We start from the raw sequence: 22957 nt of genomic DNA, 5'->3' as shown, positions 1-22957 counted from the left end.
AAGTGCTCAGAGACAAGAGGGGGGAAACCCTCAGACCCAAAAGACAAGGTTTACAACATGCCTGAAGTCCATTCTACACCTGGACTCTTCAGCTCCGGAGCCTATTGGAGGAGGTCAAGAAGAGGACGTGACTGCCTGTTGACCCTCAAGCTGGACTCAGCAATTGGAGGGTCCTCACCCCCTCCCCTGTCCTTGGAATGTTTGTCCTGTTCACTGTTCCCACAGTGGAAGCTGTTTCATGGACACAACCACGAGAGAATAATGTATTGTTGAGCCCATATTGGCTGAATATGTGGCTGAACCCAGTAAGGCTTCTATATAAACTTTGAAGAATCTGGCAGATGGCTGCAGAGATCTACTAATCTTTCCATCACCTAAGACAACCCACATCACAGGTCAGTTCCCTTGCATAGTAACCCTGTCACCTGCCAGTCCGGAGTGGCCTGCTTCTTTTGGGTCTCTCCTTGCTCCCATGTATGGGAGCCACCAAAGCCCTCTCTAGCTTAAGGAATTTTTAGTTGGCTTCTATATAAAAGAACAATTATCTTGGTAAAATGATAATACAAGCTTAGTGACTTGGTACCTTTACAAAGGAAACATTTGATTAATTTTATGACAGTATAATTATTGTATTAAATAATAATTAAGTCTGTGGGTGAAATATAACTGGCATTTGTTGATCTCTGTGATATACAGTAAATCTGATCTATATACTTAATATTTATAGCACCATGAATACAATTAGCCCATTATTACAGAGAAATAAATATATATAGCTTCCTACATTTATAGAGGAAAAGCAGTGTTACTATTTTGGTTTTTTGGACTCCAGAGACTTGTTTTTTCATTATGCATTCTTAAAACAAAATATAGCTTCTCTCTTAGTATAAAATAAACATGGACAATTGCAATCAACAACCCTCTCATTTTACAACTGTGTACACACAAATGCTTCTTTCCTATATCAATAGTCGATTACCTAAACCTATCTTTTTCTAATTTCTTGTCAAAATGGCATTTATATTTCTAAGCATCCATTACAGAAAGGTCTTGAGGCTGGATGGGGGGGAGGGTTAAAAGTGGAAGCCTCATGATGCCCCAAGGGAGATGATGTGTTCTGGGTTCTTGTGAGGAAGAACACAAAGTACAATGAGCCTGACCGACATAGCTCAGTGGTTGAGTTCAACCTATGAACCATGGGGTCATGTTTTGATTCCCAATCAGAGCACATGGTCAGGTTTTGGGCTTGATTCCCAGTATGGGGCTTGCAGGAGGCGGCCAATCAATGATTCTCTCTCATTATTGATGTTTCTAGCTCTCTCTCTCCCTCTCCCTTCCTCTCTGAAATCAATTTTTTAAAAGTACAATGTGGTCAATAATGCTTTCTAGTCCAGGCTTTGTATTTTTGCTATAACAAAATATGACAAACTAGGAGGCTTTAAAACAATGGAAATTTATTTCTCACGGTTCTGGAAACTGAAGTCCAATGTCAAGGCACCTCCGTAGTCACATTCTCATGAGGGTGTTCTTTCTGGATCATAGCTGGCACTTCTTGCTATGTCCCCACAAGGTGGAAGGAACAAGGGATCTCTCTAGAGCCTCCTTCTTAAGGCAATAATTCAATTCACGGGGGTTTCACACTCACAAGCATCTGCAACCTCTCTGCCTCCTCACACCTCCTCACCTCTGGGGTTTAGGATTTCAACATATGAAATTTAGGGGGACACGTATTTATTTAGACAAGAGCAATGCCTCCCATTGATGCCAGGAGGAAAATAGTTGTCAAGTGATGAGCACATGTGGAGGATTCCATTTCCATTGAAGTAGGATTTCTGCACTGTGGTGAGAAGTCGTTTCTTACACTGTCACTGCATTGGAGGCTTGGAGGAACTGTAGCTGAAGCATACTGAACCTTTACGCATACTTGGGTTGTGGCACATGGAGAGAGCATTTCCTATTTGGGAGGATGAAGTACACCAGTTTGATACTAGTGGATCTTGAATTCCCCAGGCATTTTTTCTGAGCTGCTTTGATGCCTTTTCTCCTTTTTAATCTTCTCAAATAACATAAAATTGCCTTAATGAGACTAATTAAGCAAGTGGAAACTGAGCATGCTCAAGTGTTTAGGAAAATTTTGGGTTATAGTTGGCAGTCTTTTACACAATTTCATATTCTAGTTGTAGGAAAGAAAACACTTTCCATGAATGTGCAGAGTATGTATCATTTCTTAGTATCTGGCTTGTGGGCTTTCTTGGAAGAGTAATATCTGAGATCAGTACACTCAAAACAAAATAATTGAATTTGGACGTAACAAGGAAAGTTCACAGCTCAGAAAAGATCGGTGAGGAAGTGGTGACCTAGGTACATGACTTGTCTGAATCTGTAATGCTTTTAGGAAGCAAGAGCAGGGGCTGAAGGCTTATTCCGGACAGTTGTTGTTAAGAAGATGGTTGGAGAAGGTACATCTGCCTTTCTTCCAGGTGAACAGCCCAAGCCATCCAGCATGCTAGTCTTCATTTTCCTGGGTAAGTGAATTATGCTCTGGTTTATCTGACTTCACAACACCAATTCTTTGGGCACCAAATGCTTTCCTGTGTAATTTAACTATTGATTAAGCTAATAGGGGCTTATAATATAAAGTACAAATTATAAATTTTTATTTTAGCATGGTTTATGACTTTTGCAAAAATTTACACTTATTTTTGCTCATTTATAATTACAGAAGATACATAACGTGAGAATTGCATTAATTACTCGGGTTGCTTCTGTTTTAGTGTATAGGATAATCCAGTTACTTTGAGTTATTTATTAGGACTTATGGAACTCACATATATACTAGAACCTTTTAGAAATAAAACCTTCCAGTATCTATTTACAAGTTATAAGATGACAAATTTCAAATTATTATCTATTTTTCTTTAAAATTAAATAAAAATGAAATTAATTTAAACCATACAGTTCTCCTACTTTTAAGGTGTCTATACTTAAAAGGTAGGAGTCATTTATAGAATAAAATAACACTGAAGCAAATGCTTAGTCTTTCAGTCAGTTTCTGTGACCGAGAGATAAAGTATGGCTATGTCTCTCTTATATTGGGTAGTGTAGATCTATTGTAAGATGTTGGTAGAAAAGAATTCTACTTAAAGTAGAATTCATGAACTCTATTTGACATATGTGTTATTGGAGAAGTTATGTTTTCTTCAGCATTTAGTAGAATATATAAAATGAATTTAGAATAAAAGGGATATTTAAGATTATAGCTGAATAGTAATAGTCCACTCATTAAACCAAAGCCAGTATATTTTCAGCTTATTCTACACTAATAAATTTTGATAAAGAAAGACATAATTGTGGGCAAGAAAACAGAAAAGTCTATTTCAAATTATGTTAAGCACAAAAGGATAGTTAAAATAAACCAAGTCAAAAAAATTAAGGCAAGAAGGGAAAGCATTTTTAACATGTTTTTAGTTTTTCTTTGGTTTAAGTAATAGTTATTCAGTGTTCCAAAAATTTGCTTCTTGTTTTTATTTCTAACGATAGTAATATCTTATTTCTATTCTTTATTATAAAGAGAATGTAGGAGAGTTTAACTTTTGTAGATCAGATAGCCATATAAGAAAACACAAAACATATTACAACCTCATTATGGAGAAGGCAATGGTGGCCTCCTGTTTTCAACTTTTACTCCTAGATAACCTTGACACTAGGTTGCATGAAGGAGAGAAATAATTTCCAATACTCACAGGATTAAAATAGTACTATTTGATACTTTTTTGTTTGTTTGTTTGTTTTTAAATATATTTTTTATCAATTTTTCAGAGAGGAAGGGAAAGGAAGAGAGAGATAGAAACATCAATGATGAGAGAGAATCATTGATCGGTTGCCTCCTGCACACCCCCTACTGGGGACGGAGCCCGCAACCTGGGCATGTGCTCTTGACTGGAATCGAACCTGGGACCCTTGAGTCCGTAGGCCAATGCTCTATCCATTAAGCAAAACCAGCCAGGGCAATAGTTTCAACCAGTATTTACCACAGTTCATTCTTCAAAATGCTTGTTTAACATTATCTAAATAGGTCTTGTGATGTGGGAAAGTCCAAAGACATGTGGGACATAGTGAATTATTAAAAGAGTATTTAATATCCTCATGAGCCTTTTACATCTTTAAAGGGTAAATATAATCTGCAACATTCTTCATCATATTAATTTTAAAATATACCTTGTTTTTCACTGAGCACTTCAAGAGAACCCTTGAAAACTGGGTTAAATACACAGTCACAAACAAATGCAGTTAGGAATGAATAAGATTTTGGAAAGTTGAAGATATTTGGTGTTGTGTGGGTCAAATCGTTGAGATGGTTTTTCTAGTTGGTTCAGTGTTTCATCTGAGTGGAAGGTATAAAAAATAACGTAAAATAAACAATCTGAATTGTTCAACCTAAACATTTAAATATGAAAGAAAATGCAAGGATTTATGGAAAGACCATAGTAGAATTCCTTAATGATTATTGCATTGAGATACTGGTGAGGTTTCAATCATATATCCAGGAGACCATCACCTATTATAAGTTGGTGGAGGGAGACAATTATAAGATATAATGATCAATGGAAAATAAAATTCCAGTGTTTTGTAAATAGAATTTCTGACATAAAATCCCTACTTCAGGGTGTTCGGTAAACTGGATTTAAAAAGTAACCTTTGGTCAGAATCCAAGGAGCTCACTTTATCTTTCTCTAAGTTTGCAAACCTAGGGCTTGGGCTTGGCTAAATGAGGTTATCCATGAACAAATAAGCAACAAACAAACAAACGAAACTGAAAACTGTTATGTTAATTTTTGCTCCAGTCCTCAATTTAAAAAAAAACGTGACCAAATTACATCCATGGCCCTAACCTTCACATGTGGTGACCCAGAAAGTAGCACATATGATCTAATCAGTTGTCTTGGATTCTCCTTATGAGAAGAGATTGGAAAAGATGTAAGATAAATATTTTAAGCCTATAATTTTATATTGTCACAGATGATTAATAATTAACAACATCCTTTTAAAAATTCAAGTGATTTGATTCTGGTTAAGATATAGCTAAATGTCTCTTGATTCTAGTTAATAGTCTATCTCTGTAATTCATCTGCAATTTTCATATTTTTCTATGGATTGATTAAGCAAGTTTCAGTTTGCATGCTTACAGAATCAATTTGAGTAATTTGTACAATATGCTAAATTAACATTGCTCCTTTCTTGATATTTCTAGAAAGCTTGCTTGGAACCTTTACTCTTCTATTCAAAATAACTTGTAAATATCTGGAAAGTATTATTGTTATAGAATATTATAAGTTTTTTATATGTAACTCATCTATAAACAACTATTCAAGTTGATGTAAGTTAACACTCATTTATTAGATATCTATAATGCATCATTGTGTTTGATGAGGAAGATACAGTTATGAATTACCTCTAATGCCAGTAAAGCCCTGAAATCCAATTGTGGAGAAAAGCACAAAAATACACACTTTTATTACAGAGTAATAAATGCTTTAGATGAGGAATTCCCAAAATTGTAGTGAAACAAAAGAAGGGTATTAAATTCAATTTGGATGTAGGAAAAGCGGGTATTGAATTAAGGGACAGTTTCTATAAAATAGGCAATTATCACGTTGAGCCTTAAAGGACAAAAAAAAAAGTTATTTCAGAAGAAAAAGAAAATGAGTGCCTACTAGTGACTGTACAGCAAATGCTCAGAGGTACAAGACAGCATGGAACATTTGGGAAACCATAAAGATGAAGAATATAAGTCATGCTGTGAGGGACCATTCAAAGATAAAGCAGAGAAATGACAGCACTGGAATATTGCATTAGGCAATTTAGAGCCTGTAAAGAATCAATGGGGGGAAAAGGAGACGTATGTACTACTATTTGTAATACTGAACTTTAAACAATAAAATAAAATTAAAAAAAATATATAAAAAAAGAATCTATCTGAATAGATGAAACTGGAGTCAGACTGATTAACTAATGAACTGGTGAAATATTCTAAATGATAGTCAACAAATTATGCATGAATGGATATGAGAGAGTGAAGTTCAGGATAGAAAAGGGATCTATGACAAATTCAAGGTTTCTAGTTGGGTGCCTATGTGAATGGTGGAATTGCTGATGAAGTAGGGTAGTCCATCAGGAAATGTAACTATGAGGTCAATATTAAAGATACTATAGTCTGGAGGTGTGTTTGGAACAGTAGGTGGGATTAACAGCATCTATAACTGGAATTCTAGAAAATGATGGGATTTAATTGTACATTTGAGAATCCAGTCTGGAGATGTTAGTTAAAATGATGAGAGTACATGGAAGTATTCACAGAGAATGTGTAAAATGAGAATGGAAAAAGTGTGAGGGAAGAACATAAACTAAAACTATATAACAGAAGAGTAAGAGGATCCTGGGAAGGATTCTGAGTGGTCAGAAAATATCAAATGAATAAGTATCAAGAGAACTAGAAGAGAAGGAAGGGAGAGTTTCAAGAACAAAACGACAATAAAATGCCCAATGATAAAAGTAGGCAAGATAAAGTCTTAAAACTATTAAAATTTGATGTTATAAAAATGATTAGGACATGTTAAATACCAGGGTCAATAGAGTAATAGTCATAACAATAAATTTTAAGTTGAGAAATAAATAGGCAGTAAGAAAGAGAGAGAGAGAGAGCAAATGCAGATTATTCACTGAAGAATCTTATGTAGGAGAAATATAAACCTAAAGCTAGAGGGGAGGTAAAGATCCATTCCAATCTTGAATGATCTCATCACATTTTATTTTCCACAATTATGCTCTTTATCATTAATGACATAGATTTGAGGTAAATAACTGTCATACTGTAATATCTCAAACTTGTTTTGTTTTGTTCTGTGATTGTTTATTCAAGCCATGGGGCTGTGCTCAGAAAATCAATCCACTTCCCAAACCACTGACTGCACATATTTGAGAGACCAATGCCTAAGTGATGTGAATGGATGTAAACATGCCTGGAGAATAATGGAAGACGCCTGCAGTGTTTCAGGTAAAACAAATTGTTTGAAATACATTCAAATGATTTTCTTGTACTGAGATAAGACTAGGAGTTGATATTTTCTTTCACTATCTGATGAACTAAGTTAGTTTTGCTCTAAATACTTTACTCAAATGTGGTATTCAAGTGATTCACCTGCAACTGCTTATTAGTGAATTATAATTATAAAATGATATTCTTAAACTACTCAAGGGTTCTAAATATATTGACACCATGGGCAGCATTATGCAGTATTTCAGCCTATCTTTTTTTTTTTTACTTATCTCATTATGTATAATGTCACAATTATATGTATGCTTCTCAGAAGCATAACAACACATTTTCAAATCAAATTTCTTCTGCTTATATGTTAATATATCAATGACAAAATAGGGAAATAATCATGTTTGTGATGATCAAAACCATTATTATTTATTTGTAAGTGTATAACATGCATTCTATATTCTCACAAGATATATACCATTTTGCATTCCAGCTGTATCAAGAGCATGCTAAAATATATTATTATTTATAACTTGTTCTACATTCCAAATATTTGAGGACAGGCCCAAAGGGTAGAGCATGTAAAGATTAGAGGATTACTGTTACTTATTTAAAACAAAAACAAAAAACCATGTTCTAAATATACCAAGTACTGAATAAATATTGAGTGAGAGCATTATAGGAAGACTCAATTTTAGATAATCTGGTTATATAGTAGGACATTGCCCTAATAGTATTATGACAAAACTTTTCAAAATATCATATTCTAACATAATGATAATTGTATCATCCTGTATAGCGAATATGTAATACAATAAAACCTGTTCAGCTTTCTGGAATATTCAATAAAAGAAATCTGAAAGGGAAAATAAAAATATATCCTCCCTGACTCACTTTATTTCTCCATCTATTTCAGAAAGAGTAAATTCTGTAAAGCTCATAACTCCTGCCTATTGGCATCTGCTTCTTCTACCTCCCAAAAGATGTCAGGTGGAGTGTGTTGGGTTAAGAGGCAGCGACCTATAGTTCTGACAATATCATAGTGTTCAGTCCCCACCAGCAGAGCTGCAGGAATTACATGGCATGCAGTGGAAGGGAGAGAGATTTCCTTCTCTTCCCTGCACTTGAAGGGAGGTCATGGGCTATTCATACTCCAAAGAAAGATATAGCTCTCTAATCCAAACATTCTTATTACTATTTAGGAAAAGATTTTCAAAGGCATAATTTGCTCAAAGTGACACAATATTTTTAAGTGAGAATAGAGGTTGATGACAAAAAACCATCTGTTATTTGTTTTGATGATGAAGCTCCATTTTATATGGCAATTTAAAATATCACATTCAGTGTGGTACTTATTTCAGTGTACAAATAGCAGCAAATTGCAATGTTTGCATAATTATCCCATGCAAGAAGCTGAAATAGAAATATGCTCAAATCCACAAATGAAATGATATCAAGTAGTTTTATTCAGAAAGATGAAAAAAAAGAGAAAATGCTTGGGTATATGAATATGGCTTTTTAAATTAAAGCAGAAAATGAATTACTGGTAATTATGAAGGACTCATTATTTAATAATATTTATTGAGTGCTTTCTAAGTGTCAGGACCACTTCATTTGCCATGATAACTTTAGAACTACCTACACATCTCTTGTTATAATCTTAAAATGTTGTAAAATAAAATTGCAGATTAATACTAATTAACTCCTGAAATAGCTAAACTGACAAAAGAGCATTCTGGTCACCTTATACAAGGGCAGTTGTGATTATTATTGGAGCAAAAATTGGCATTCTAAGTGGAGCAAAGCTATTTAAAAATGTGGAAAATTTTAATTTACAAAAACAGTAATATACACATAAGTGTGTGTGTGTATATATATACATATACTTATATATATACACACACACACACACATATACATTTTTATTTTTGCTTAAAAAGTAACTTATGAACATTATGTAGCAAACTCAGAAAATCTTAATATAATAATGAATTATTCAGCCCTGGACAGGTGGCTAAGTTTGTTGGAGCATTGTTCCATGCACCAAAGGATTTCAGGTTGGATTCCTGGTTAGAGCACATACCTGGGTTATGGGTTTGATCCCCCGTCAAGGTATATATGGAAAGCAACTCATCAATGTCTCTCTCTCTCTTCCTTCCTCTCTAAAATCAATAAAACATATCCATGGCTGAGAACTATCTACATATATAATAGAGAAATATGCTAATTAACCGGGACGCCGTAACGGGTCGACGGGGTAGGAGGAGGTTGCATGCGCAGCATCAGGGGCAGGGCGGCAGGGGCCTCCACTCACCTGCGCTGGGGAAGGGCCTGATTAGCAGCGGCCACAGCTGCTTCAAGGGCTGGAGAGGGAGGCAGGGCTGGACCAGCAGTGGCCATGGCTGCTGCGAGGCCCAGGGGGCGAGGCAGAGCCGGACCAGAGGGTGGGCGACTCCGTGCAATTTCGAATCATGCGCTGGGCTCCTAGTAAAAATAATAACAATAATAATAAATTATTCAGGTTAATGTTAAAAGCACTTTGGATAAAATTATATTCAAAATAATATCTGGAATGCTATATGTTTGTGAAATCCAGGTGACCCCTGCAGGATGAAGAATTCATTGAGCTGTAACCTGGGCATCCAATCCTTAGTGGAAACCAGTTTACAATTTAAAGATTGTCTCTGTACTGATGACTTCTATTGCACTGTTAACAAACTGCTTGGAAAAAAATGCATCAATGAATCAGGTAATATATTGTTATATGGAATATTTAAAGTTATGAAAAAGAAAAGTACAATTTTACAATTAATTGCATCTAATAAATTTTATGAACTTTTAAATAATTGATTGTCTTCAAGCAACTTAAGAGTCTGTGAGTTGTACATCTCAATATCTGCACAACATATTTCTGTAATTACACTAAAGTCCTCACCTCTTCTTTCACAAAGCAACCTTCTCCCACCCTATAAACAATAGGCTTTCCCCTCCTCTATCTTGAATGGTCCCACTGCCCAACTCCTCCAATCATGCATGGTGACCTCACTCAACACTTTTCTTATCTATAATTTGCCTTTCCCAGAATTTCATATGAAGGGAATTATATAACATGCAACGTTTTCAGCCCAATTTCTTCTACCTAACATAATGCATTTGAGATTCATCATTGTTTCATGTATAAGTTTGTTCCCTTTTTTGAGGAGTAGTATTCCAGTCTATGTTAGACCACAGATTGGTTCACCATTAAGAGTCACTTGCATTTTTAGGGATATAAATAAAGCTGCTATACATATTCACATATAAGATTTGTACAAATATAAGTTTTTATTTCTCTTGGGTAAGAAATTATTGGGTCATATGATAAAGTTTATGTTTAACTTTTATAAAAAGTTTCCAAACAACATTTCCAATTTGGTTTAACCATCAATATATAAAAGTTCTAGTTGCTCCACATTCTCAGATCATTTCACATTTTCCCATCTTAATACATACTTAGTGGTCCCACACTATGGATTTGATTTGCACTTAAAAAATAATGACATTGAGCATATTTTCAAGTGCTTATATGCCTCTATATCAGGGGTGGGCAAACTTTTTGACTCGAGGGCCACAATGGGTTCTTAAACTGGACTGGAGGGCCGGAACAAAAGCATGGATGGAGTGTTTGTGTGAACTAATATAAATTCAAAGTAAACATCATTACATAAAAGGGTACGGTCTTTTTTTTTTTTTTTTAGTTTTATTCATTTCAAACGGGCCAGATCCGGCCCGTGGGGCGTAGTTTGCCCACGGCTGCTCTCTATATATATGATTTGTAAGTATCTCTTCAAATTTTGCCCATTAAAATTTATTATGCTTAAAGTATATATATCTCTATATATAAAAGCCCAATGACCGTTATGGCAGAAAAAAACAGAACAACCAGTCACTATGATGTGCACTGACCACCAGGGAGCAGATACTCAATGCAGGAGCTGCCCCCTGGTGGTCAGTGCACTCCCACAGCAGGAGCACTGCTCAGCCGGAAGCCGGGCTCATGGCTGGCAAGCGCAGCAATAGTGGCGGGACCCTCTCCCATCTCTGCGGCAGCACTAAGAAGTGGTGAGCCAAGTGGTAAGGAGTGAGCAGGCGGGCAGTTAGGAGCAAGCAGGTGAACGGTTAGGAGTGAGGGGTTCCAGACTGCAAGAGGGATGTCAGCCTGCAGGTGGACAGCCCCCGAGGGCTCCTGGACTGCAAGAGGGCAAGAGGGCACAGGCTGGGCTGAGGGAGCCCCCTCCACCAGTGCAAGAATTTTGTGCACCGAGCCTCTAATATATATATATATATATATATATATATATATATATATATATATATATATTTTCCCTCTAAACAGATATATAGTATATCTATGGAATTAAATTTTCAAGAGAAAGTAGAGGAATTATTAAAAAAACTCTCTAAAAAGGCTTAAGGGGGAAATAATGAAAAAGTTTGAGAAACACTTTAGTATAGGTACCAATAATTGTCAAAATATAATGAAAAGACAAAAGTATATGAGGAGGACAAATATTTTAAAAATGCCCATTATTTGGTTACCCAAACTAGTGTTTCTCAATTTTTAACAGTTCAAGATTATTTGTCATAGCACTCTGGAAATAACTTTATTTTTCAAAGACTGTAGATAATGAAATATTTAGTAAGGATATGTCTGTATTCCTGTTAGAAAACATTAAAATGTCATAGGCTAATTATTTTTTTTCAATTTTACTTTATTCATAGAAGAATCAGCACTATCCTCAGATTTGGCATCACAATTAAATACCACAGAATGGTTCCATCAGAAAGATACGTCACTAATGGTTGAAAAAATGAATGACTGTGCCATAGCAGCAAAAATCTGCCAGGAATCTGAGCATTGCACTTTTTTATATGAGAATTTTAAGAAAATCTGCGGGAGGGAATCAGAACAATGTAAGACCCTTGATGGAAGCCACCTGTGTGCAGCATTAACAGAAAGCCTGAAAGAAACAATCTTATGGACTTGTCAGTGTAATGACCCTTCAAAAGTAGAGTGCATGGAAATTTGGAAGAGTTTGTTTGAAGACAAATGTATGCAGGATGCTCAAATTAATCAAGTTCCAGCCTTCAGTGAAGACGATGAAGATGGATTCAGCCAGGCCATTGTTTCCGGTTGGTATTCAAAAGAATTTAGAAATATTAAGTATAATCACAAATATGAGTTAACTAAAGAATATTTAATTTCTGATTCCAGCTCTGTCATTTCTGCCTGTGTTTCTCCTAGGAAATTAAAATTTCAAAACTTAATACTATGACTATGTCCGAAGTGATTATGAACAAAGAGGCAAATGCTAAAAGGTTTTAGCAAAATGTGAATTCATTCATTTATTGAACAAATACTTATGAGACATGTACAACGTGCTAGTTCCTGTGCAACAGGATTAAAAACAAAACAAAACAAAAACTCTATATCCTTCATTGAAGGAGATTATTGGTTTTTTTTCAGGGGACTTAAAAACTTAAAGCAATAGATCATCATGGAAAGTGATGATGATTCATTTATTTAATAGATATTTGTTTTGAGTGCCTACCATGCCCTAGGCCATATGCTAAGATGGGATACACAGCAAACAAAACAAAAATCCCTAGAATCAGACTTTGATACAGAGGTTTGTTTGCACACAGATAATGGTCTTTGATATCAGTAACCACAGCAATAATGAAGAGAGGAAAACAGGATTAGGTAGAGGAAGAATTTGAAATGCAACACAATGGCCATAGCAAATTTGGTTGATTCCACAAGAAGCATGGGCCTGGAATAGCTTTTCAGAGATATCATACCCATTGAGGCAAGGGAGCCTCCTTATCCCTGATCCTTGAACCCATCAACTGGACTAGTCCTGAGATATGAGCTGTAATCTGAATAAGTCTGTAACCTTGGGTGTGGCAGCTTTCTTTGGCAATGCCAGGAAAAGGACTAGTGTGACTCAGCACTCAAAATACTCCCAACAGCTGGGGAAACTTGTACCTGGATCATCAAAGAGGAGATCTAAGTAGTGATCCACAGCATCCAGTATGGGAACAAAGAGGAAATTAACAAGATACATTTTATTTATTTATTTTTTGTTTTCAGAGAGAAAGGGAGAGGGAGAGAGAGATAGAAACATCAATGATGAGAGATAATCATCAATTAGCTGCTTCCTGCATGCCCCACACTGGGGATTGAGCCTGCAACCTGGCATGTGCTTTGACCCCAGGAATTGAACCATGACCTCCTGGTTCATAGGTTGATGCTCAACCACTGAGCCACGCCAGCAGGCTTGAGATACATATTTCAAACACTATAAGTGTTAAAGAGAAAACTAATACAGGTAGAAGAAATAAACTGGTCTGAGTAAGTGGTTTGTGTTTTTTATAGAATGGCCAGAAAGTTGTTGTGAAAAAAGCAAATGTTTGAGTAAAGATTGGAAGTGGTAAGGGACTGAGTCCTGTGAATATCTTCGGAAAGGGCATTTAAGGCAGAAGAAACAGCTAGTTAAAGGTCCTGAGCTGGGAATATTGTAACAGTGGGGAACTGTAACCCATCCCACCATTCTTTTGACATTGTTTCTGTAAATGCTGACTCTGTCAAATATGTAGCTTATAGAGAAATAGCATGTTTGTGTAAAAATCCTGGGAACTTACTTCAGAATCTATAGACCCTGACCTTTAGTCATCCTCGTTCCAGGAGATTTGCTGACCTTTAACCATAGAACCAAAATGACAAAGACCAGGATGATGCACACCAGACCATCACTTGAAAGGTTTTGAGGTACTTATCAGAATGAACTGTGATGGCCTTTACATGGAGAGCTTTTTGTTTATTTCTTTGTTCTGCTTTGCATCTCCCTCCTTATAAAAACCTTTGCCTACAATGAGATGTTGAGATGGGCTTTGGACAAGAGTTCCTCATCTTCTTGAGATGCAAGTACTTGAATAAACCTCTTTCCTTTTTAACCATCATCTGTCTTCACAAGTTTGGCTTTCGTGGTGTCAGGAAGTTGAACCTTGGTTTCAATATTACTGGAGATCTGAAGAAAAGCAAAGAGAACATGAGCTAGAGCTGAGAGAGCAAGCGCAAAAGGTGTAGTAGATGGGATCTGATATAAAAACAGGGGACAAGCTCATGAAGGGCATTTTAGGTCATTTCAAAATGGTTGGCTCTACTCTATATGATATAAGAAACCACTGAAGGATTTTGATCAGGGAGTGATAGGGTCTGATTTATATCCTTAGCAGGATAATCCTTTTTTTTTTTTTTATGTTGACAACTCACTGTAGAGAAGGAAAGACCCAAGTGGGAAGACCATGTAGGAGCTTTTATAATGATGCAGAAAAAAAAAAAATAAAGATGATGGATTCATGTAGGAACTTGTCAGATTCTGAATATGTTTTTATAGTAGTGGGTCATTTGGGAATGCAAGGGGAAAAAAGCGATTAAAGTTGACCCCAAAGTTTTGTGCTGAGTAATTAGAAGGACGTGGTCACCATTATTTTTTTAATTACAGGAGAAAGAGTCTTTGGTGAAGAACAGAGGAAAGGTGAGACGTGAGTTTTGGATGTGTTAAGTGTGAAATGTTTATTAGGTGTTCAAGTGAAGATATGAATAGGCAGTTTTATATATAGAATTGATATCTAAATTCTATGCATGACATAAGAAGTGAGATCTATTCAGTACATATGAATTGGAGGGTCATTTACTTAAAGATAATAAGACCATAGGACTAGATGAGGTCAATCGAAAAAATGCTTGGTGTCTTAAACCAGAGTGAGAGCAGAGTGAGAAGATATCTGATTCTGGATATATTTTACTGTTAGTGGATCAATAAGAAAAAACTGTGTGTATTTTTTATGTATTTGATCTTGTAACTGATTTAAACCTGACTGTTTCATGATTCTATTTATTTCCATGACATATTGACCTTCAGCTCCTCTGCAGTAATTAAGCTAGAGTTTAAAAATGTCCTCTGGGGAAAAATGTGTATGTATCATATGAAATTAGAATTTAATGTACAGATAATTTACATAATACATTCCTCATAGCATAATATTGTATACATCCAAACTAAATTTATTTCCCCATGCTAAAATATCTGTTCTGCTGTATTTGTAATAATTATACATATAGTGAATATGTTACTCTGCTAGGGTTGCCATAACAAAATACTATCAACTGGTGGCTTAAACAACAAAAATTTATTTTCTTAAAATTCGGAAGGATAAAAGTTTCTGATCAAGGTCCATCAGAGTTGGTTTCTGGTGAGAGCTCTCTTGCCGACTTATAAACTTCCTGGTTTCTTGTTATGTCCTAATATGAAATCACATGTTGTGTGTACATGGATGGGGAAAGGGAATAAGGTCTCTAATGTTCCTTCTTAACAGAACACTAATCCTCAGATTAGCTTGTCATGCTTGTAACCTCATTTAACCTTAATTACTTCCTTAGTGATATCATCTCCAAAGGCAGCCACACTAGGTGTTAGGACTTCAGCACATGACATTTGGAGGGCCACAGACATTCAGTCCATAACAGTCAGTAAATTCAATATTTATTTATATTTCAATGATAGTTTCCTGAGTATGTTTTAGTCAGTGGCAATCAATTCCAAAGTAGAGGTATTAATCTATAATAGAAGGATTTGCCTAGGCTTTTGTGTCTTTACAAAAGCTCTATGACTCTCTGAGGTTTGCTTATTGGGATTTATTCACTCACTGGCAGTGGTTGGCAAACTCATTAGTCAACAGAGCCAAATATCAACAGTACAACGATTGAAATTTCTTTTGAGAGCCAAATTTTTTAAACTTAAACTATATAGGTAGGTACATTGTTATTAACTTAATTAGGGTACTCCTAAGTCTTAGGAAGAGCCACAGTCAAGGGGCCAAAGAGCAGCATGTGGCTCGCAAGCCGCAGTTTGCTGACCACGGCACTATGGGATGCTAGCAGAGAAGAAACATTCCAGGCTTCCTCGGAGACACAGGAGAGTGGAGTCCAGAAGAGATTAATTCTCAGCTCAGTGGTCCTCGAGCTTCAACTTAATCAGTAGAAAAATGAAAAACTGTGTAGTGAGAATAGACAATAAAATAAGGATTCTGGAAAGGCCATGATACATGGGGGTAAAAATAATTTTCTCTTGACTATACCATCATGTATGTGCAATAGATGGGCAGGCAGAACGTTTGGACAGACAACTCAAGTAGGGACAAAAACAGCATCATGAAATGACATTTATGCCATAACAGAAGTCAATATATCAGCAACCAATGGGAAAATTGAATTTTTATTTTATATAAAAATCAAATCATACTATTTCCCTGTCACTTTGGTGTTTTTTTTTGTCATTGTGTGTATATCTTTTCTGTTTATATGTCTGTGTTTCCTGCCAGGCTGGGGAGGCTCTGGGACAGGGACTGCAGAAGTGTGTCTTTGATGTGGCACCTGATACAAAGTAGGAACCCAACCAATGCTTCTTGAAGATTTTAGAATTAAAGGCTACTCAGTTTACTTCCATCAGTAAGATCCTCTCATTCTATAATTTTAATTCCTAAGAACTCTGAAACGAAAATAATGAGAGGTGGAAATAGTCTTCAAATTGCATTTCAATCTAATTAAGACCCTACTGGGAAGAAGTTTTTTGTTGTTTTTTTATTTATTTTTTTGGTTCAGACAATATTCCCTCTGTTTTTTCTCCCCAGACAGATTCTTTGTTTACTTCAGTGCACATGGCCTAGTCGTTAGCATTTGTTTAAACCTTCAAGTAACTGAATCCTCACAGCAGAGCTGTTTAACTCACTTGAATTATATTTCTGGGGTTTATTTTTCTTCATCTGTTCCTCGCTAATTTTGAGTATTAAGGGTTAAGCAAGTGTTACATGAGCTTGCATGTATTTTTTTTAATTACTCATAAATGTAGCCCACATTTTCCTATTAAATTTAGAAAATTGTTCACGAATGAAAGTCTTTGTTTTCTTCTAGATAACATGAAAGAGGGTAATAAATTCGAGTAGAATCTAACTACTCTTTTCTATCATCGTAATGTTTATAATTTGTAATTTTGATTAGCATTCTAAAATCAGGACAATATAATTTAAAAGTAGTTACAAGGCTCCTTAAAGATATTTCAATACAAAATAAATTGTGCTGCTCTTTGATAGTTTAAATATTAAAAAATTCTCAAAATCATTGCATTTCGTACACTAATGTATCAAAGCAACTGATTTGCCTATTTATCACCTATTTCCGGTTATGCTGAGGAATACTTTACAATTAAAACCAAAGACTAGATCTTGGTTAAATTTTATGGATATTTTTATCACCTGCATTAAATTGTTTTAGGCCAACCATTTATGTGTATGTTCGTTTGTGTTTGGGGCAAGGATTCACATGTTCCTGTGTTTTCTAGAATGTGAGCATCTTTATATGTTGGGATAACTACATGAAGCCTTTAGTCAAGATTTCCCTCCAGAATAAAAAGTGTGACAGAATAAGAATCATTTTCGCTTGAGCCAATGAACTCATCATAAGCTATACAGCTCAAATGAAATTTCTGATTTATTGTTTATTAGAGAAACTTGGACTCAAGGGTTTTCCCTTCAGCTCAGTCTTGGCCCTACACACTCCACCTCTCTTCTGGATCACAATACGTATCCAGTAGAGATGAAAGATGATTCAAATAGTCCACTACTCAGGTCTCAGTAAATTCAGATTACCTCTATAAAGAAGTGAAATGTTTGCTCAAAATAGAACATTGGTACAAAGTTGTATTTTGCTCCTAGATGTCTCACAGTGTTTTGCAGATTCTGTAAAGACAGCTTTATGTTTACATTTTCGCGACCTGACCTGGGCATGTCATTGCTTTCAGGAACGAAAGGGATCCGGTCCTGTTTGGAAGTGGCAGAGATGTGTGTAGGGGATGCGGTCTGTAATGCACAGTTGGCCCTGTACCTTAAAGCTTGCTCAGCAAATGGAAATCTGTGTGATGTGAAACACTGCCAAGCAGCCATACGGTTCTTCTATCAAAATATGCCTTTTAATATTGCCCAGATGTTGGCTTTCTGTGACTGTGCTCCATCTGATATACCTTGTCAGCAGTCCAAAGAAGCTCTTCACAGCAAGCCATGTGCAGTGAACACAGTTCCCCCCCCTACTTGCCTCAATGTAATTCGCAGCTGCCGAAATGATGAATTATGCAGGTGAGTAAAAACACGCATACCTTACTTTCTTATTTCGGCACCTTACTTGTTACAGTCCAGTCCTAACACTTGATCTCATTACATTAGCTAGAGTTCCCACCATTACCTAACATGATGTAAACAAAGCCAGACAATTCATATTTTTGAATCTGTAGTACATATGTAGTATCCTCTTTGAAATTCAAATGTGGAACATGTTTGGAATAAAAAAAATCAATTTAAGTCAGGTTTTGATCGCCATGAAATAGCATTATTGAAATTATATATTCAAATTAGACTAATGGATAATGAACCTCTCTTACATGTCAGTTTTTAATTTTCTTTTTGGCATAATCATAGAGGGCTGTTAAATGTCATACAATTTTGACAAGCTGACTCATCAAACTTCAAAATAAATCCTTTCTGTCTTAGTCTGAAGATCAGAGAGGAGAAGTAGCTGTATCCCCAGCACACATCCATGCCACAATGTCAGAAACACCTATTCTCTTCCCAACTTTATACCTTTGAGCCGAAAGGGGATAATGTTAGTCATTTATTTGTCTATTCAAACAAGCCATGTCAAGCACCTTGGCATAAGTGTACAAGAGACAAAAATGCCTGCCCTGTGGAGTTTATATTCTAGTGGGGGAGACAGATAATGCATAAGAAAAATGTATATTATATTGTAAGATAATGAGTGCTCTGGATATTAACAACAGCAGCACAACAAAATCAGAGGGGTTCTGTATGGATGGAAAGAGTAGCAACGTAAATGGGGTGGTCCCAGGAGAGAGCATTTCCCAGAGAAAAGTGAGGGAGGTAATGAGCCTCTCTCAGTAAATAACCGAAAGAAGAGATACTAAGCAGACCAGCCAGTGCTGAGAAAGAAGTGTGTGTGGCCTGTTACAAAGGTAATGAGGGCGGAGAGTGCAGGGGGAGAGCAATGGAGAAGTGGTTAGAGCTTTAACTGCAGAGGAAGTGGGGTTAGATCACACAGGGCCTTGAGGGACACCATCAACTTAGGTTTTTACACCAAGTCAAATGGAGAAGTACTGGAGGATTTTGAGTGGAGGTATGAATGATCTGGCTCACTTGTTAAAACTTCAACTCTTGCTGTTAGTTGAGACTAGATTATACTTTTACAGATAACTGCTCCTGGGAACCACAACTCTAATCCAACACCGTGACTATTTATTTTCCTTACTATGGTCATTAACACATTTCCTTGTGTATTCAAGATGAATTTTATCTTTTGTGTGGTTAAAATTCAAAAGTCAAATTGGCCTCTTTAGACAAGAGTAAGAAGATGGAGGGAAATATGAAAATACTAAATAAATTTGATGGGTCAAAACAAATAGGTTGCAACAACCAGCACTAAACTATGTAATTTTTGAATTCTATGTTTGCTTCTCTTTTGAGTAAGACTTTATATTAATTTGTTTGCCTGGGGCATTTATCAGGGGCTATTATAATTAATTTTATTCAAATGGATAAAACTTCATATATAGCAAACTCATTTAAATGTCAAGATAAATATTTAGTACAGAGGATTAGCTCAGAGCAAGATCTATCCCATTGGTCACCTTGCTTCAACCACTGGCAAATGAACTAAAACATTTAATGATAACTTTCTCAATGGGTTTGGTTCTTGGTAAACTGTTTTCTTTTGGCCTTGTCAAACGATAACTATCAACTATCTTAATTCCTTTTCTCTCAATCATTCTAACTTGAAAAAGTAGCTCCAGATCTTGTAAACATTTGTCAAAAAAGACAACTGCTTCCCTATAATACACATTCAGTAAGATAAAGGGTAAAGATCTAAACAGAATGCTAGGACATTCACATATTTTTTGCTTCAACTTGTATAGAATGCCAAAGTTCTTCAGAAAATTTTATTTAAGAATTTTGTCATGTAATTGTTTTATCAGTTATTTTAAGGTATATTAATAACTTCTCTTGGGTTAAAAATAATATTAATGATAAAAATATTTTATAATGCAATTTAGATTTTTCAAATTCATTTATATCTCCCAAATTCTTTTTTAGTAACATATTGTATTTTATTGATTCTAAGATGTAAATTTTTTTAAAATTTATTTCAGAGAGGAAGGGAGAGTGAGAGAGAGATAGAAACATCAATGATGAGAGAGAATCATTGATTGGCTGCCTCCTGCATGCCCTCCACTGGGGATCAAGCCTGCAACCCAGGCATGTGCCCTTGCCTGGAATCAAATCTGGGACCTTTCAGTCCATAGGCCGATGCTCTATTCACTGAGCCAAACCAGCTAGGACGATGTAAATTTTTTATACATTTTCATATCCTTAACATTTTGGGATGAGTCTTAAGCTCAATGACCAGAAATCATTTATTAAGTTATAACAATAATTTAATTGCCAACAAGTGATTTCAGTTATAATAAAGCAATGATATCTCCTCCATTCAATGAAATATGATTAAAATGTTTGATTATACTATGTTTCTCATATTTTACAAATAGAGTATTACCATCTATCTATCAATTATCTATCATCCATGTACACTAAAAATGAAACCTAATAACATTTTAAGCAGCCAGGGGATATGTTATTATCATGTTTTAATCAACCCCTATAAGAGTACCAGATGTCTGCATGGATGGGCGCCCACTTTTACCTGATACCACTGCAAGGGCTCTAGATATGCTACCTCATTATCCTAAAATACTTGCATTCAACCTTCAAAGAATGATATATCTAAACTTCCCTATCAAATTAGATATTTTAATGGCAAGTGATGGGGTCTGCTGTTATAATCCTTGAGAAGTCCCGTGATGGATTCGAAGCACACACTTTTGAAATAAACTCACCTTGGCATCAGATTGACTGGTACATTTTTTGTTAAATTTCCTCCACAAATAATCCTGGGTTTCACCACCTCTCCAAAGTGCTCGGTTCAGGGTTCAGAACACAAAAGACACAAAAGTTGTCATATGTTTTCCTCTATTTTTTAATATCTTGCACTTTATTTTTATAATTTATTGATATACATGTCTCCTTTTATGTAATTTCTATCTTTCATAGATTAGTTTAGAGTAAGGCTGTGTGTTATCAATGTCTTTTCACCATGTGGGATAATCCCTTAATGAATACTTTACAGAAGTGATGGAAATATTACACAATATTAGTAGTCAAGGTGAAAAGACAAATCTTGTCATTTTCTCAAGCAAATTTTGCCTTAGAGAGATTTCTAGCATTTATATTAAATTTGTGTTAATGTAATTCAGATGGAAAAAATCTCCAAGAGAAAAACTATTTCTTCAGTGAAGATATTAAGCCCTTTATCACTTCCTTCATTGGCTGAAGAGGCTGTATATAAGGCTAAGGAGAGCACTTGGATTTGAAAATAGTACTTCTGTCCCTGTTCCAGATTCTTCAATACATAATAGATTTGAAACTCCTTTATTTATTTAAATGAGCCAAAGGAGTCAATATAAAGACTATTTTTCAATTAATTTTGTCCAACACAAATATATACTGGGAGTTGAGATTATGTTCTGCCAATTATATGCACTTGGGAACATACAGAAAATTATAATGCATTACAGATTTGTATTTGTGAACTCGATAAAATAGTAGGGAAAAAGGAATTTGCTTAGAAAAAATATCTAACAACTTTTTAAACAAATTTTCAAAAATATATTTTTATTGATTTCAGAGAGGAAAGGAGAGTGAGAGAGAGATAGAAACATCAGTGATGAAAGAGAACAATTGATTGGCTGCCTCCTGCACGCACCCTACTGGGGATCAAGCCCGCAACCCGGGGATGTGCCCTTGACTGGAATCAAACCTGGGATCCTTCAGTCCACAGGCCGACACTCTATCCACTGAGCCAAACCAGCCAGGGCAATACTTACATTTAGATAACATCTTATGAATAACCCATAATTGCATTAAAGGAATATGTTTGTTCTTCTGGCATCAAAATTATGTACTCAAACTTTCTTTTGTATTTCTTTGTGTATAAATTAATTTTGCCAATGTATTGAAAAGCTGATTCTTTTAAGATGACTTAAAATATGAGATTATTGAAAATAATGTGGCTTATGGTTTTAGCAGAGTAGGACCATGTGGACAAATAAGCTCATGACAAGTATGTATTCAGAGGGTTTTCATGCAGATTTAATGGCGACCTATTCAATAAAGGGTAAAAAGTAATTTTAGGTGATAAATATTAAATAGGAAGATTAATATCCTTGGTTCCACTGAGAGGAATATCCTGTTACTGTGAAAATTTCAAATATGAAATTATTGTACATTAGTGAGATTTTTATTCACTGCTAGTACAGCACGAATACATGGTCAGGAAAGTTATGAATGGATGTGGTTCTAATGGATTATGTTGGCAATTAAATAAACTCATAAATTTTTTGCTTTAAATTAGCTTTTGCAGTCAGAGAAGCTCAAAGCATTTTAAAATTCTAATTGGTCTGCTTAGAAATGTTAAGAAAGAATATATTACCTCCCATCCTGTGGGAAAACAGGCTGGAAAGGTGAAGAGCCTTATCTAAAATCACTTAGTGTGAAACAGTGGCCAACTGCTAGTCAACCAAAACCACATTCTGCTTCAAAAAACACTGCTAATAAATCTTCCATGTAGTTCAGACTGCAAATCATCAGCCATTGAAAGAAAATTAGTAATGAAGGAAAATTCATCCAGGGAAT

The 22957-nt window shown here is 35.5% G+C and overlaps 1 protein-coding gene across 1 annotated transcript in view; it reads left to right on the top strand.

The window, feature by feature from the left end:
* Positions 1 to 2503: 2503 nt before the first annotated feature.
* GFRAL (GDNF family receptor alpha like) overlaps positions 2504 to 22957 on the top strand; it is a 52968-nt gene continuing 32514 nt past the window's right edge. The window contains exons 1-5 of the mRNA XM_036316489.1: positions 2504 to 2525; positions 6920 to 7054; positions 9642 to 9794; positions 11807 to 12217; positions 17947 to 18277. Coding sequence (XP_036172382.1) covers positions 2504 to 2525; positions 6920 to 7054; positions 9642 to 9794; positions 11807 to 12217; positions 17947 to 18277 — 1052 coding nt within the window. The remainder of the gene's footprint in view (positions 2526 to 6919; positions 7055 to 9641; positions 9795 to 11806; positions 12218 to 17946; positions 18278 to 22957) is intronic.

This window comes from Myotis myotis, unplaced genomic scaffold (genome assembly GCF_014108235.1).
Source record: "Myotis myotis isolate mMyoMyo1 unplaced genomic scaffold, mMyoMyo1.p scaffold_m19_p_7, whole genome shotgun sequence".
Classification (NCBI taxonomy): Eukaryota; Metazoa; Chordata; class Mammalia; order Chiroptera; family Vespertilionidae; genus Myotis; species Myotis myotis.
This window is presented reverse-complemented; position numbering and strand designations above follow the sequence as displayed.